Consider the following 15,961-nt stretch of genomic DNA (forward strand, 5'->3'; position numbering starts at 1 on the left):
TTAATCTCTCTCTGTTCACCCACCCAGGGCAATGGAGGAAAACATCTCCATCCTCTCCAGTGACTGGAGAGACCCTAAATGGAGACACACTTGAAAAAGTCCAGCTGCTGGTGACCCAGGAGCCACAGGAACTTTACAGTGGACACAGAGCATTTAATAATTGGGTATGGACTGAGACTAAACCTTCCCTCTGATTCAAACCAAGATACATTAGATAGAGATCAAGTGTACAGACAGAGATCAATAATATAAATTCCAGTTCCACCCTGTTTTTGGCAGGTCTGGGATCCAGCTCTGATCCTGGAGTAGGTCCATCAGACAAAGCATGGAAAGCACACCTTCCTCATCCCCCACTGCCTGATTTACCAAACCCATAAGCCTGATCCATCATCAGAGCCGTGATGCCTCTGCAGCATGGTCACTGCTGGTGATGTGCTGAGGTCTAGCTGTTTGCAAGCCTGGTGGGAAGGAATTGCAGGTTTTCTCTGAGTGGATTTGCCATTTGCTAGCAGGAAAACCGATCAGGTTCAACCTGGAGAGAGAGGTCAAAGCCTTGTATGATCCTTTTGCATCTTTTGCAGATGTTCTCTTCAGTTCTTTCTCACACACAGGATGCAGCGACATAATGACAACTTCCTTCAGTCCCAGAAACTCAGCAAAGCTCTCCCCACAACAGGGCCCTTCCCACCATGTTTCTTACAGGAGCAGGTCCAGCCCAGCCCCCTGTTCTTCCCAGAATTTCCTTTTATTGTTAATCTCAGCAAAGTGAAATGCAGACCACATCTGGAGTGTTCTCCTGGACACTCAGCTTTCCCACCAGCCACCCTGGAGAGAGGAGACCAGGTCACAAACCACAGATTGCTGGGGATTTGTTTATTCATTTTCTTCTTTTTCTTTCCACTCTGGCTTTTAGCTCTTTTTATTATCTTGGTAGAGTTGCAGCCCACCACATGGCAGAGCAGGGGCAAGTGGGGGTGTGCATCTGACTGGTGCAGGTGTCAGAGCACCCTTGCAGATCTCCCTCCTTCAGGATGCTCAACCTGAGAGCCAAAACTGACATTTTTAGGACAAAGCAACTCCCCTGCCACCACCTCCTGCATCAGTGAGCTGAATCCCTCCTCCTGCAGGTAGCAGAGAGCTGAGGCACGAAGCAGGGACGTATCTGATGTAAAATACCAAGGTGGAAGGTTGTGAATGCTGCTAATTGTCCTTCACAAAATGTCAGCTCCCCAGGTGCCTCATTAACATCCTTAACACAGCCAAGAGGATGTGGCTTTATGCTGTGCTGGGACAGGAATGCTCTCCATGCCTGTTTGCACAGCTCTGAGCTAAAGGCAGCTTTTGAATCCATTTGAGCTTTCTTAGATCAGTCTGAACCACAAGAATGAACGGTAATATTCATTAGCTCTAATAAATCCCATCTCATTCCAGTGTCCCAGGCTAAAAGGAGAATTTCTTTTCACTGGTAGGGGCTGCAAGCATTCTCCTCCAGGCTGGTTTGATCTCAAGGAGGTGAAGTGTTTGCACAAGGTCTCCTGGCAACAATTTCCCAGTGCCTGGGCAGTAGGTTTGGCTTAAGCTGAATCAACAGGGACTCCACTTTTGGGGTGATTTGGGTTAATAACTCCTTCCCACCTTATCCTAGATCTGAGTGCCAGAGAAGAAGTTTAAGCCATCACAGATCACCAGTACCCAACTGCAGCAGGGAAACCACCAGAAACCTTCCCCAAGGTCAGCACTTTGCTGGGAGTCCCAGCACCAGCAGAGGGGAGATGATGGCAGGATCTCACACCTTCACAGTCTTTCCTTTCCCAGCTGCTTGGAAAGCTCTGAGCTGACTTTTTCTTTTCAAACACCACGCAAAACTTGTCATTCTGGGGGTGCTGCTGGTGTGGGCACCTGCACAGAACTGCAGGAATGGTGAGGAACTGGCTGGAAGGAGATTTCCCCTACTACATCACCCCATTTTCTTTATCCCCTGCCTATTTATTGCTGTTCTTTCACAGCTGGAGGGGGAGAGAGCTTTGGCTGTCCTCTCCTGAAGAGTACTTTGTCCACAGGTTTCCATGCAAGCAGGAATTCTCCTGTGTCTGAGCTTGCCCAGCAAGGAAATTTAGCTCCATCCTTGTCAACCTTGCAACCCATGTCCCTCTGTAATTCCCATTACTGCTGATGAGAGTGATGCATTTCCACTGACTGGGTGAATGTCCCTCAAATTAGTCTTCACTGAAACATGGAAGCAGGGAAATAAAAGGGAGACAGTGTTTCAATTAACTCCCTGTTTGTTTTCAGCCTTATCTTTAAATAGGAGGGCTCCACAGAAAGTGTTTAAAAACCCCTCACTGTTAAGGAAGAAAAAGAGAAAATGTGTTTATCTGTACAAAGGTTTCGTTCATGGAAATAATAACGTTTATTATTTCCACTGCATGATCTTTCTGTAAATGTCAAAACCTTTCATAGACCCAGCCCATGACCATCGTGTTAATCCTGTTGAGATGTGGGATGTAACTTGGAGCTTGAGTTGGGAAACTGAGGAACTGGAAGGGAAAATCACATTTTAAAATCTAAACCAACAGGAGCATTAGAAATGAGGCTTAGGAGTGGGGTTCACCTCAGCTGACTGCAAGAAGTGACTCATCTGGCCTAGCTTGGGTTCCCACTACAGAAATGAATTCCCCTTTCCAAAAGCACCTTTCTCACCTTAATTTACCACAAAGAAACAGCAGCATAAGGACTGGGGGCGCTGGGGTGACAGGATTCACACCAGCTCTGCCCAGGGAGGGGTTTGGGGGTGGAAGGAAGCCTCCTGAGCTGGTTCATGTCTCAACACCCTATGGCTTGCACCAGGCACGAAGGAAACTGCTCACAAGGCAGACTGGGAGCACCAGTCCCACAGTTCACCTTGGAGTGGGAAAGAGGGAATAAGGTTTTTATAGTACTGGAGGGATCAACCACTGCTCTGGGACGTGAGGCTTTCATTTAACCCCTTCTTTCCTCTTCGGTTTTTATCCGTGTCTAGAAATGCACAAGGACAGCAACTGAAACACAGTCCAGGACAGGGACAGAGACACAAATAAACAGGGGTTTGCTCAAGGCTGCCTGACCCAACCCAACCCTCTGGCCCTCACTCCCAGCCCTCACTGTCCCCCAGGTGCCCTCACAAAGCCCAAATCCTAAATGCTCCATGGAGGGGATCCACAAAGACAAACCACAAGCTCCCTCCCATCCCCTTCCCCACTCCAGGCCTCCAAAAGTTCCCCTCATCTTTAATAATTCAACGAGCTTTGTTATGACAGGGCAATGCACTTAATGGAGAGTGAAATTGAAGAAGAATGTGTGGAAGTTGCAGCTTTTATCTCTAAAACAAATAGTGAATTCCTCAGGGCTGCTGCAGCCCTAAACAAAGATCGGAGCTGCCGGACTTTTGCAGGTTGCCCTGGTAACTTCCAGGCTTTTTTTGGGGCAGATCCTTGTCAGAGGGAAGAGGCAGTGGCAAAGCCACTCCAAAGAGATGTGGAGTTGGTGTTTGGAGAGCAGTGTGTGCCCAAGTGGCAGAAGATATTTATTTAGGTTGTAGAGGTGTGCTGCACTCAGGGGTCATCTTGGGAAATTCCCACTGAATCCAGCCAGGACTTCAAGGAGTTTCCCTGCTCCATCCAGAAGGAAGTACTGCTGATCCCTTGTCCAGAAAAATGGTGCAATCCATCCCAAATTTATTTTAGAGGTCTTCCACTGGTCCTTCACAGCCCACAGACCTCTGCAGGGGTTTGTGGGGAGGATGAACACAAGGGATTTTGGAGCAGGAGTCATCCACTCAGTGTGGCCTTGGAAAAAGAGTTGTCTGTACTGCTCTCAACGCCTTCCTGAGGAGGGGAAGTGGAGAGGAAGGTGCTGAGCTCTGTTCCCTGATATCCAGTGACAGGACATGTTGGAATGGTTCAAAACTGTGTCAGGAGAGGTTCAGACTGGACATGAGGAAGCATTTCTTTACCAAGAGGGTGGCTAAACACTGCAGCAGGCACCAGCAGGAACTCTGGCAGCTTGCTGAAAATGAGGTTCCTCACTTTTTCTCTTGGAAAGTTAAACCCAGGAGAATCAGAAATTGCACCTGTTTGAGTGGTCAGGTGCAGAGAAAAGTGGAAGAACAGAAGTCTTCAAAATAAGATCACAGCTGAGATCGGGAGATTATTTCACAACCGAGGGCTGAACCTGAAGTTTATAAGTCTTTGTCTAATACCAATAGGATTTTTTCCTCTTCACTCACAGAAGCTCAGGAAAATCAGCTGGCACTGTGAGCAGTATCCCAGGCTCCTCTTGGCTTCCTCGAGACAATTCCTGCTCCTGAGGCAAGCTGCATTTTGTTTCCTTCTTTTGGGTCAGGTCCAGGCTAAGGAACAGACTCCCACGTGACACTTCTGACTCCCCATCTTCTGAAATACAAACATCAGACCTCAGGTATTTCTGTCCCTTGATGAAAGGAGGGTAGTTTGGCTTTGGTGTTATTTTTTTTTTATTTTTGCTTTTCTTCCTGAAATAGCCTCTAGTGATCTTCAGGCCAGGAGTCCACGGGCTGTTGTTCACACTGTTGCTCACGTCAGAGGTATCAGCCCTTCATGTTCCCCACCTTAACCCCAAATCTGAATTCCAAACATTATTACTTTGTGCCCAGTTGCACAAGGAGATAGGTGACGACATTCAGTAAAATCGGATTACTGGCCAGTTAAATGATCCCAAGCTGGATCCCAGCCTGAGGATTTTCAAGCTGCGCAGGCTTCCCTCCTTCATTTTCTGTGAGAAGAGGTAAATATTGCCAGGCTGCCTGGAGACGTCAGTCAAATGTTGTGACAAATCTGAGCACAGCCAAGAAGGAATTACAAGGTGCAGAGAAGATAAAACTGCCTTGGGGAATTTATCCCAGCGCTGTGAAGCACAAGAGAAAATCCTACTTTATGTTTTCTTCTCCTTTTCCCAGTTTACTTATAAATTGCAGAAGAAACGGGGTGTCTGTACCCTTTGGGGAATCACAAAAATATTTTGAGATTTCCTCAACAAGGAAATCTTGTGTCATGTGGAGTCTTCCTCCTCCTGAGAGGGTTTCAGCCCAGCTGACTTGCATACCTTGAAACCACTGACTCCCTGTGCTGCTCTTTCACAGCCTTGCATAAATATTTGGCTGGAACACACAGACCCAGGTAAATGTGAACCCACATCAATGTCAGGTTTAAAAAACACACTTGACTCACTTAAGCCCAGGAGGTTTTAAAAAATCAAAATGGCAATAATAAATTTTAAAGTAAATTCTTATTTTTGGCTCCCACTTCTCAGACAGATGTGCAGGCCATTCTCCAAAGGGTTTCCCTTCACCTCTGAGACATTCATGTTTGGAGTTGAAAGCAAAAGCCTCTACATAATTTCCTGGTCTTGTGATTTTGGTTGCCCAGAGCTGGGAAACTCATGATAAATTAGCACTGCTGCATGTCTTGGGGTGTCAAAGCCTGTTTCCATCTTTCTGGAAAACACCGATGCCTTTTTGACACCCCCAGAAAATTCCCAGTTTCCCCAAATTATGGTTTTCTCCTGACCTTTCCCTCAGCTGATGGTTGGGATTTACCAGACACCCAGCTTTTGAAGCAGTCATCCTAAATATCCCTTTCTTTTTGCCATCAGCTGCTCATGATTCATAGCCTCGATCTGACACCCTCAGTAATTATCCCCTCTGCAGCACAGGCAGATTTGGAGCTGGCACAAGCAGGAAGGCGCCTGTTACCCTTCAAAGCAGCAGGAATACTGGGAGACCTTCCTGCTGCCCTCCTGGAAATGGAGGCTTAGCTCCATGTTTCTGGATGAATCCCTTTTTCCAAGAAGTGGAGGCCATGCTGTTGTTTCAGCCACCGTGGTAACTGCCAGCAGCCAAGGTTTGAGGTAACAAAAGAGAGTTACGTCCAACAAGTCTGTTTAGAACTCACAAAACTGCCTGTGCAAGTGCCAGGGTGCCTTTTGTGATAATTAGGAGAAAACCTACACCCCACATCAGCAATCTAGAAGGATTTAGATGCTCAGGGGGTGAGGCTCCCTCCTCTTTGCCCAAGGCCAAAGCACCAGCACATCCCACATCTGCTGATGGGACCTACCAGACAGAATTCTTCTCCTGTCTCTTATTAGTTACACACACCACACAGTGGAACCAAATCCAGACTGACTTTAAAGTGGGTTTCAGACTGTTCTGTTTTCCTTAGGTTGCTGCCAAGGGAGCTCTGTTCTTATCTGTTATCCCCACAGCCCTCAGTCAGAGAGGAGACCCAGCATACCCTGGGGAAGCCCCCATTTCCCAGGCAATGAGCCACTGGATATTTTTGCAGTTTTTTATGGGCACTGGTGACATAAACAGAGAGTTTGAGGAGCTCAGCATCACCTCCCTCTTCTCTGTGTGTGTGGGGTGTATGGGTATATGTGATCCCAAGGTGATCCCAAATTAATCCCACCTCCAGATGAAAATTCCAAATAAACCCCAGCCCTGAGGAGAATTCCAAATTAAACCAAATCTGGATAAAAGTCCTCAAGTAACCCACACCTGGATGCAAACCCAAAATCAAACTCTAAACCCCCATCCAGATGAAAATCCCAAATCCACCTCCAAATGCTCATCCTGATAGAACCCACACATTTTTGCCATGCAGGTAGGAATTCCAAAGAGATCCCCAAGTCCTCATCCAAACAAAGACCCGAAATCCTTGTTCATCTGGGTGGGAATCTAAATTCAATTTGCAAACCACCATCCAGATTAAAACTCCCAATCCACCACAAGTGTTCACCATGATAAAAACCCCAAATCCATCCTCAGATCCAGTGAGACCCCCCAAATCACTCCTAAGTAGGTTGAAATGCTAAATCATCCTCACTCCTCTCATTCCAATAAAAAGGCCAAATCCTCCCCAACATCCCAAATCCAATGAAAACCCAAACTTCCCCACACAGATGGGAATAACAAATCCCCTCTCAAATGGCCCACCCTGTCAAAAAAACCAAATCTTTCCAAAGTCTTTGTCCTGATGAATATTCTGAACTCCCTCCATGCAGTCAGGAATCCCACCACCTCCCAAGGCCACATCCCAATGGAAATCCCAAATCCACTCCTAAATAGAATGTAACCCCCAAATCTCCCCAAGTAATCCCAAATCCCCTCCACAGATTTCCACAAGTCTCCAATGAAAACCCAAAATCATCCCCAGCCCTCCAACTCTAACAAAACCCCTGTATGTCCCCATGCAGCTGAGAACCCCTAATCCCAACCCCACATCCCCATCCCAGTGAAATCCTCAAACTTCCCCATGCAGCTGACAACCCCAAATCCCCATCCAAACAAAACCCCTAAACCCTCCAACCTCCTAACTCCAAACAACCAAATCCCCCTAAAAAGCTGACAACCCGCTCTCCAATGAACCCCTAAACCCCTTTCCAACTCAAACAAAACCCCCAAATCCCTCCATGCAGCTGAGACCCCCAAATCCCCCCACACCCCTATCCTAACAAACCCCTAAGCCCTCTCCAACCTCCCAATTCCAGTGAAACCTCTAAACTCTCTCCAACCTCCCAGCTCTAACAAAACATCCAAGTCCCTCCAGGAAGTTGAGAACCCCAAATCCCCTCTCCCATATTTCCATCCTAATGAACCCCTTAAACCCTCTCCATCCTCCCATCTCCAGTGAAACCCCCCAAGCCCCTCCATGAAGTTGAGAAGACAAAATCTCCCCCAGACGCCCCATCCCAAGTAACCACCCATCCCCTCTACAGGTGCATCCCCCGCTCCTTGCTGCCCTCTCTATCCCCATCCTCATATCCTCATATCCCCATCCCCATCCCCATCTCTATCCCATCTCCATCGTCCCCATCCCATCCCCATCATCCTCATCCCATCCCCATCATCCTCATCGCCATTCCATCTCCATATCCCCATTCCCATATCCCCATTCTCATCCCCATCCCCATCTCTATCCCATCTCCATATCCCCACCCCATCCCCATCTCCACCCCATCCCCATCCCCATCCCCATCATCCCCATATCCCCATGTCCCCATATCCCCATCTCCATCCCATCCCCATCATCCTCATCCCTATCCCATCCCATCTCCATATCCCCATTCCCATATCCCCATCCTCATCCCCATCCCCATCTCTATCCCATCTCCATCATCCCCATCCCATCCCCATCATCCCCATCCCATCCCCATCCCATCCCCATCATCCCCATCCCATCCCCATCATCCCCATCCCCATCATCCCCATCATCCCCATCCCCATCATCCCCATCCCATCCCCATCATCCCCATCCCATCCCCACCTCCCATCCCATCCCCATCCATGCGCTCTCTCCCCCCGCTCCGGGGGCGGAGGCGGGGGCGGTCCGGGGCCGTTCCGCGCCTCCCCCGGCAGCGGGAGAAGGGGGGGCCGGTGGCCGGGGCCGTGGCCGGGCCGGGGCCGGGGGAGGGAGGGCATCGCCCGCCCGCCCCGCCGGGAGAGAGCGCCGGGAGCCGCGCCGGGAGCCGCTCCGAGGCACCATGCGGGCTGCGGGGCTGCTGCCGCTGCTGCCGCTGCTGCTGCTGCCGCTCGGTGAGTGCCGCCCCTCCGCTTTCCGTGCCTTCTTGCCCGCTTCGAGCATCCCTCTCCTTCCCGCCGCGCTCCGCTTTCCTCGCTTCTATCGGCGAGTTTGGCGGAAAAGCAGCCGGGGGACGCCGGGCGCTCTCCCGGAGCCTGAGCGCGGCTTTACCGCGGCTCTGCCGGAGCCCCGGGCACGTCCAGCTCTGTGCGGCAGCGCAACTTGGGGCTCGGGAGCCGCAGTGCTGCTTCGTTCTGCGGAGGGACGAGCCCGAGCCTCCGGCTCTTCCCTCCCGCATCCCGCTCCCCAAACCCCCGCGCTCCTGGGGGGTTCGGGCTCCTGGGAGAGCGCCGAGCTCCTCACCCCGCTTTTGGGGTCCCTTCGGGAGAGGGGGGACTTTGGGTTCGGCGTGGTGGGGCTGTTCTTGCTGTGGTCCAGGTGCTGCACCCACGGAACGGGAGCCAGAGGTGCGTGAGCAGAGTGGGGAATACTGCTGGAGACAGCAAATCCCTGGTGGAAGTTGATGATGGAGTTGGGAAAAGGTTAAGCTGGAGACTCTTGGGGATGTGTCGTGCTGGGGAGGTTTGGGAGTGGAAACACTTTCTGGGGTCCTGCGGTAGTGCTGGGGTTCAGGGTGAGGTTCAGGGTGATGGAGCGGGAGTTGTGGTTCTCTGGTGGGGTGTTCTGTGGAGAGGTGGCCGTAAACCACACGGAAAAGTAGCAGGGAAATGAAATGAACTGATGCTTTCCAGAGTGAATAAAGGTAGGGAGGAGTGGGGCATTTCTTCCTTGTAATCAGGGAAGGCAAGGGAGGTACAAAATGAAAATGAAATGAAATGAAATGAAATGAAATGAAATGAAATGAAATGAAATGAAATGAATAAAATAAAATAAAATAAAATAAAATAAAATAAAATAAAATAAAATAAAATAAAATAAAATAAAATAAAATAAAATAATAAAATCTTGCTCCAGCTCATGGCTCCCAGAAGAGCCTCTGTGGAGCTGAATGTGCTTTTATTCAAGGTAACAAAAGCTGAGGGATGCTCCGGAGGTAAAAGCACAAGTGGAGGCAGGGCCCTGGGGATTTAACTCTGGGGTGAATTCCCAGAAGTCTGGCTGAAATCCCTGCCTGCTCCTTTTTTTTCCTGTTCCTCTTGGGACTCACGGGGTTTGGTGGGCGAGCAGGTGTAAACATCTGCTCCTGATGCCAACATGGGCGTTAAAACAGATTTCTCTTCCCATTAAAACTCAGGAAGCCCTGAGCATCATTAACACTGGCATAAAAGTAAGAGCTGTTAATGCAATTTTTCTTGTGCTAGCTGAGTTTAGCTGACTTTGCCTTCTCATGAGATTCTGTTCTGTTTTCCAAAATGAGGTGGTAAATACACTGGGGTTGGGACAAAATGGGTTCTCAGTGGGAGGATGGTGTGGGGACCTGGTTCTGTAACACTCTGAAGTGATCCTGTTACATCTTTCTCAAAAATTAATTGATTAAATCCTTCAAAACAATGTTTTCTAACATTTGTTTCTCCTCTTAAATTTTGAAATAAGCTCCTTAGAGATGCTTTTATGTTGCTCCCTGGGTATTGGAGCCAGGATTTTGTTCCTTAGGGGCCAAAATAGGCATCTCTATTTGCTGAGTGTTTGGGCTCAGAGTCCCAGCACTGCTTAACTCCAAGACTGGTATCTGCTTTGATCCTCTGAGTTCCTCAAAGCCTAAAATTTGTCTTTTTATTTCGCTTCCTCCCTAAATGGGAAGAAGTTTGGTTTGTAAGTAAAGCCGTAATATTTTGGGTATCTTAGGAAATAGCAGTTGGGATGGAGCCTGCATGATTTGCTGTGTTTAAATTGGATGTGAAATGAGAGTTAAGGATTTCAGAGCTCATTTTTGGAAGGTGACAACTTCTGTGTGTGGGGCACAGCAGAACCAGCCTAAGGTCGCTGAAGTTTTTAAAAGCAGCTCTCTGGGGTAGAGCAATTTCCTTAGAAATACTGACTTCCAGGCTTGTGCTTCCCAATCCCCTGGTTCTACAGAGATTCCCCTTTATATCCTTGCTTAAATCAGAAGGAAATGAGCCTCAGACAAGGCACAGCCAGCGTGTACAAGAGATGCAGCAAGTATAGCATTAGGCAAAAAAACATCTTTAAATTCCACCAGCCGGATAGGGGCTCAGAGTTACCCATTACAGCATCTTCATGGGATATTTTATTTTATTTATTCTTTCTCCACATTGCATCTTGTATTCCCACAGGCGGTCTGATAGCAAAATTACATCAGGAAGAGACAAACAATACTTTTTATTCTCAGGGGATTCAAAAGAGCCACAGCTCAAACCTGTCCTGGGGGCAAAAAAGGGCAGGAAGGGCTTTTACCGGAGATCAAGCACCGGGCTCAAAGCAAACCACAGACTGATGGGTTTGAAATCTTTGTTGCCAAAACACCGCTTCTCATTCCCTAAACTGCATTCCCAGGCTACCTCCCCGGTACTGAGAGCTCCCTGGTACTGGCAGTTTGTGTTTGTCGACGAGATGTCAAAGATGTGCACTTTAAAAAAAAAACACATTTTATCCATTTGAATACTAATCCTGACAGGAGGAGGCAACTGGGGCCACGTCCCCAGGAGGAGAAGAAAAATGTTTAACCAGAGGGTTTTAGAATCAGCATCAAAACAGATGGGATTCTTGTTAGATATTTCGTCTCTGAGGAACTTTGATAAGATTTTTGCAACCTTTTTGCCGTTTTAGCAGTGCAAATCCTTCGATTCCCGGCATGGACACAGTAACACTACCCCGGGGGCTGTTTGGGAGGCTTAATTAAAGGATTGTTTGTAAATCATTGGAAGATTCCTGGATGAAAGGAACTGGAACCATGCAATATACTGATTTAATTCCAGGGAGTTGCTCTAGAGGTTTGTGAGGAGGGTGATCATTCATGCCGGTGATGGGAGACTGGCTGGAAAAATCTGCTCTCAGCATTTACAGGGAGGCTGGAGTAGCACTTTGATTATTATTTTCCCTCTAAACCATGTGTTTTGTCTCCCCATCTGCACTTCTAAAAGGCCTAAACCCAGCAGCACGAGATTTGGGGTGTTTCTGGGGACTGAGAGAGGTAATTTACGGTGAGGATCCCCCTGGCTGTGCTGTGCCCCCATTATCCTGGGGGTTTTATCGCTCTATGAGAGCAGAGGAGCTGTTGGGGTTTAGGTACCCTAAATTTTGCCCCTTTATCTGTGATGCTGCTCTGGGTGGCCCCTTTGCCATGTCCCCAAGGACCCACCACAGCACCCAGAGGCCCCTGAGGCTCTGCAGAGCTGGGGAGGATGGGGTGAGTGGGGTTTTATCCTTACAGAGTGATGCTCTGTGGAGGAGAGGTCCCGCTGTAACATCTGCCTCAGCTGCTCTGTGCTACAGGGACTCAACCCCCAAGCTCAGGTGCCTCCAGCAGCTTCATCTCCAGGTGGTCCAGGCAGGATGATGCCTGTAGCAAACCCACCTGTGGATGTGCAGGAATTCCTCCCTCCCCACTGCTGAGCTGATGGGGAGTGACAGAAACGTGCAGGTTGTGATCCTGAGTGTGCACCTGACCTCCGGCGTTGTTCCCAGCCTGACACCACTCCTGCATGACCAAGAGCCACCCTCAGCTCTGCCCAGAGCAGCACGAGAGGGTTTGGGCCCTGCAGGAATCCGGGTGGCCCGGTTGGGTCCATTCCCCATGTGCAGGCATGTGAAATCTCACCAGCCCTCTCCAGAGCTTTCACACGCTCCTGCCAGCTTCCTGCTCCAGAGCCTGTTTACGTGCTCAGCTCCTTCCACAACTGGCCCATCTCCACCTAAGGATGTTGTTTCTGAATTCTTGCAATGCCTGCCCTTTCCTTCTCAGAGAGATCCTGAGCAAACCTTGCTTTTTTTTTTTTTTTTTGCTTTTTTTTTTCCACTCTCTAAGCAATGCACGCAGTCATCTGGCATTTGCTGTTCTCCAGCTACCTGTGCTCCATCCACTGCCACCCCCAGGACTTTCCCAAATATTTCACATTGCAGAGAGCAGTTCCTTTAGGCTTGGAACTGCCAAACAAATCCATGAAGTCTTTCACTTGCAGTTTGTGAGGCCACCCTGATTCCCCATTGCAGCTCCTTTGGGGTTGTGCCACCCATCTCCCCCAAAAACCTCTCTGTTTGATACTGGAGCCTAATGAAAAACATATCCTCATTTTTATCCTGAACTGCCTGGTGGGATGCTGTCCCTCACCCAGAGTGAGGGTGCTTCCTCCTGTGCTTCATAATTTGGGAGGTTTGGGGACAGTTTGTCTGAGCTTCGTTGGGTTTGAAGTGCTCTAATTAATATTTGTTGTAGCGCTGGGCTGAAGCCTTGCAGTGTTTTACTCTGGAGATCCTCGAGGAATACAGAGATCCACAGCAAACAGGCAGGAGGGATGTGCTCTGCAGAGGTTTTCAGCCACTGGAGCTATCCAAAAACATGCTAATTTTTCTGCTAAGAAGCCCATCTGGGAAGGTAGACAGATCTGGGGAGAAACAGATAATCTTCCTTGTCACTGTATAAAAATCATATAAGATTTTTTTCTCAGCTATAAATGGAAGAGGTGAAATGCTGTTTAAAGAACTGGCTCTGGTGGAGTTCCTCTCTATTTTTCCAGTGTTTGGTGGCAAGACTGTGCAGTGAGTGGTCAGGGATGGGGGGATCCTCTCAGCTGGGGCTGCTGTGGTACAAATAGCATTGAGAAGTGTTCAAAGTGTAGATGTGGTGCTTAGGGACATGGTTTAGTGGTGGACCTCGACTTAATGTTCCTAGAGGTATTCTCCTACTAATGATTCCATGATTCCATGGGCAGGGACAACTTCCACTATCCCAGGGTGCTCCAATCCCTGGCCTTGGACACTTCCAGGGATCCAGGGGCAGCCACATCTGCTCTGGGCACCCTGTCCCAGGGACTTCCCACCCTCACAGTAAACCTGAAGTTCCTTCAAAGGTGACTAAACCTATTTCAAGTTACCTGCTGGCTTTGAATTGCAAATAATGCCCGAAATAGTGATTTTTGGTGGGAATCTTGGAAAATGCCAGTAATAACTTCCATGTCTTTGAGTACAGAGCTCTGTGGTGGCTTATTTGAGGTGAGTTTTGAGAGTTCCATGCCCATATGCACTTGATTTGAGCTGTTGTGTGTCTTAGAGCCAGCCTTTGGCACTGAATATTGCTGAAATCCATTGGGAACCTGAAAATGCCAGGATACCCTAAAGAGAAAAAACTCCCTCTCTCCTTCAAGAGTGAAGCAAAGCTGCTCAAACTCCATAAGCACCAACATCCTTCATTTCTCATTTGCCTGTTGTGTCCCAGGTCTTGCTGATGGAAGTTTTCTCACCACCAGATGTGCCTGTTTAGCAAATCTTTGCATCCCTGCAGCTCTGCATGTTGCAGTTCCCTTTTCTGCCCGGTAAATAACGCGCGTCTCACGACTCGCTTGGCCGCGGGCCAGGCGCTCTCAGCGGACATCGGTGACAGTTTGGTGACAAAGCATTGCAAGGACACAAGGAGAATTCAAACAACTTATTAAAATCTACTCAGCGTGATGTCTCAGTGCCCAACAGAGAGCGGGAGGGGGAGGGAATGGGAGTGAACCTTTATTTTGGGCAACGGGAATTCCAGCGCTGCTGGAACATCTACTTCTAGCTGTGCATCCAAAATGAAGAGCAGAGGGAAGGGAACAGGCCAGGCTGAGATTTGGCTTCCATAAAGACTCCACTTGAGAATAACACCCGAGGTTCTGTGTCTTGGGGCTGGGTGGCAGCAGGAAGGGGATGGGTTCCAGTTTGGACAAACTGGGATGACTGGACTTGAGGAGGAAGGAAAAAATTGGAAGTCACAGTGTGACTCTTCTGCTTTTTCCTCCCACTGAGGTACCCAATGTAAGGCCAGATATTTTACTAAGGTGTTTAAGGTTGAAGCTGCATTATCCTTGAGTCCAGCTGTGCCTTCTGGAGGCAATTCAGGTGTGTCTCAGGATGATTTGTCCACTAGAGATGCTTGTTTCCATAAATGCTCCCCAACATGGTCTTTTGTTGCATCAAAAATATCCAGGACCTGCCCCTGGAAACACTTATGTTGTGTAACACTCTCTGTATGTGCTCAAAAATGTGAAAAAAAAATTGGCTTTGGGATTTGGACAAACTTCTTGCTGGTGGGTCAGGAGTGCACCCTAAAGGCTACAAAATGAACAGGCAAATAAGAAGAACATGGTCCTTGGGTTTAAAAAATGTGCTTGTTGTCAGGTGCAGGGCAGATCCTGAGAAATAGGCAGAGATGGGATCTGCGTTAAAAGCTTCTCTAAAACTGAAAAGGTAATTTTTTTCTTTCTGAATTGGTCCCATTTTAGATGTTGCTTTGAGGTCTGGTTCATATCCTTATCATCCTGAATAAAAAATTGGATTAATCCAGTGGCTTTTTCACAGGCTCTGTGTGCAGGGAGCTTTGGTCTTAGGCCACATGGCTGATGAGGGTGGCAAAAGGGGAAGGAAGGTCATTTTGCAGTGGAAGAATAAGGCCTCAGTTATTAATGGCAAAGGCTGAAATTTTCTCTCTCAGCCTTAATTGATTTTGGCAAATTTAACTGGAGGAGGAGGTGGAAATTGGCTTAGAAATTAAGCTCTAATACTTAAATATATATTAGATCTATTGTAGAGAGATGAGGAGACAGCCTTGTTAGACATTTATTCTAAGTGGCTTCTGCTGAATACAGACAAAGAGAAAAATACCCAATTCCTAACTTGGACAAAGGGGACTTGAAAGGCTCTTCAGAAAGGCTTGGAGAAACTCTAAGAAAGTCCTTCTTTGAAAGCTAATAGCAAAGACCACTTTTTTTTCCTCCCCTGCTCCCTGGAGTCTAAAGGCAGGAGGGCGAGATAAGGCATTCCACCACGTAGGCAAATGGGGAAAAAAAAGCGAAAAGTTTAAATGATACTGCTGCAGGCTGTGGAAAGTGGAGAGCTCTCAGGGTGACTATTATGTGCTGCTTATCAAAATACTGAGCTCTGACTGTGAGAAAAAGCAGAGTAGTTAAAGAGATGCTCTGTGCCAGCACAGATCTGGTTAGCAGTGGTTATACTGGAGCAACATCAATTAACCAAGGTCCTCAAGATTATATCTATAGCTACCTATATCTATATCTATATATCTATATCTGTATTTAAATCTAGATTTATATCTAATATATCTATATCTAATCTATATATCTATATATATTTATATCTATATATCTATATATTTATATCTATATATCTATATATTATATCTATATCTATATATCTATATCTATATAGATCTGCATTTGAATCTAGATCTAGATCTATCTATA

At 47.8% G+C, this 15,961-nt stretch overlaps 1 protein-coding gene across 2 annotated transcripts in view; it reads left to right on the forward strand.

The window, feature by feature from the left end:
• The first annotated feature begins 8,476 nt into the window (after nucleotides 1-8,476).
• Nucleotides 8,477-15,961, forward strand: part of PODXL (podocalyxin like) — a 45,433-nt gene continuing 37,948 nt past the window's right edge. For both annotated transcript variants that reach the window (XM_015627343.3, XM_015627345.3), the window contains exon 1: nucleotides 8,477-8,608. In XM_015627343.3, coding sequence (XP_015482829.1) covers nucleotides 8,557-8,608 — 52 coding nt within the window. In that variant the 5' untranslated portion in view covers nucleotides 8,477-8,556. The remainder of the gene's footprint in view (nucleotides 8,609-15,961) is intronic.

This window comes from Parus major, chromosome 1A (assembly GCF_001522545.3).
Source record: "Parus major isolate Abel chromosome 1A, Parus_major1.1, whole genome shotgun sequence".
Taxonomy (NCBI): Eukaryota; Metazoa; Chordata; class Aves; order Passeriformes; family Paridae; genus Parus; species Parus major.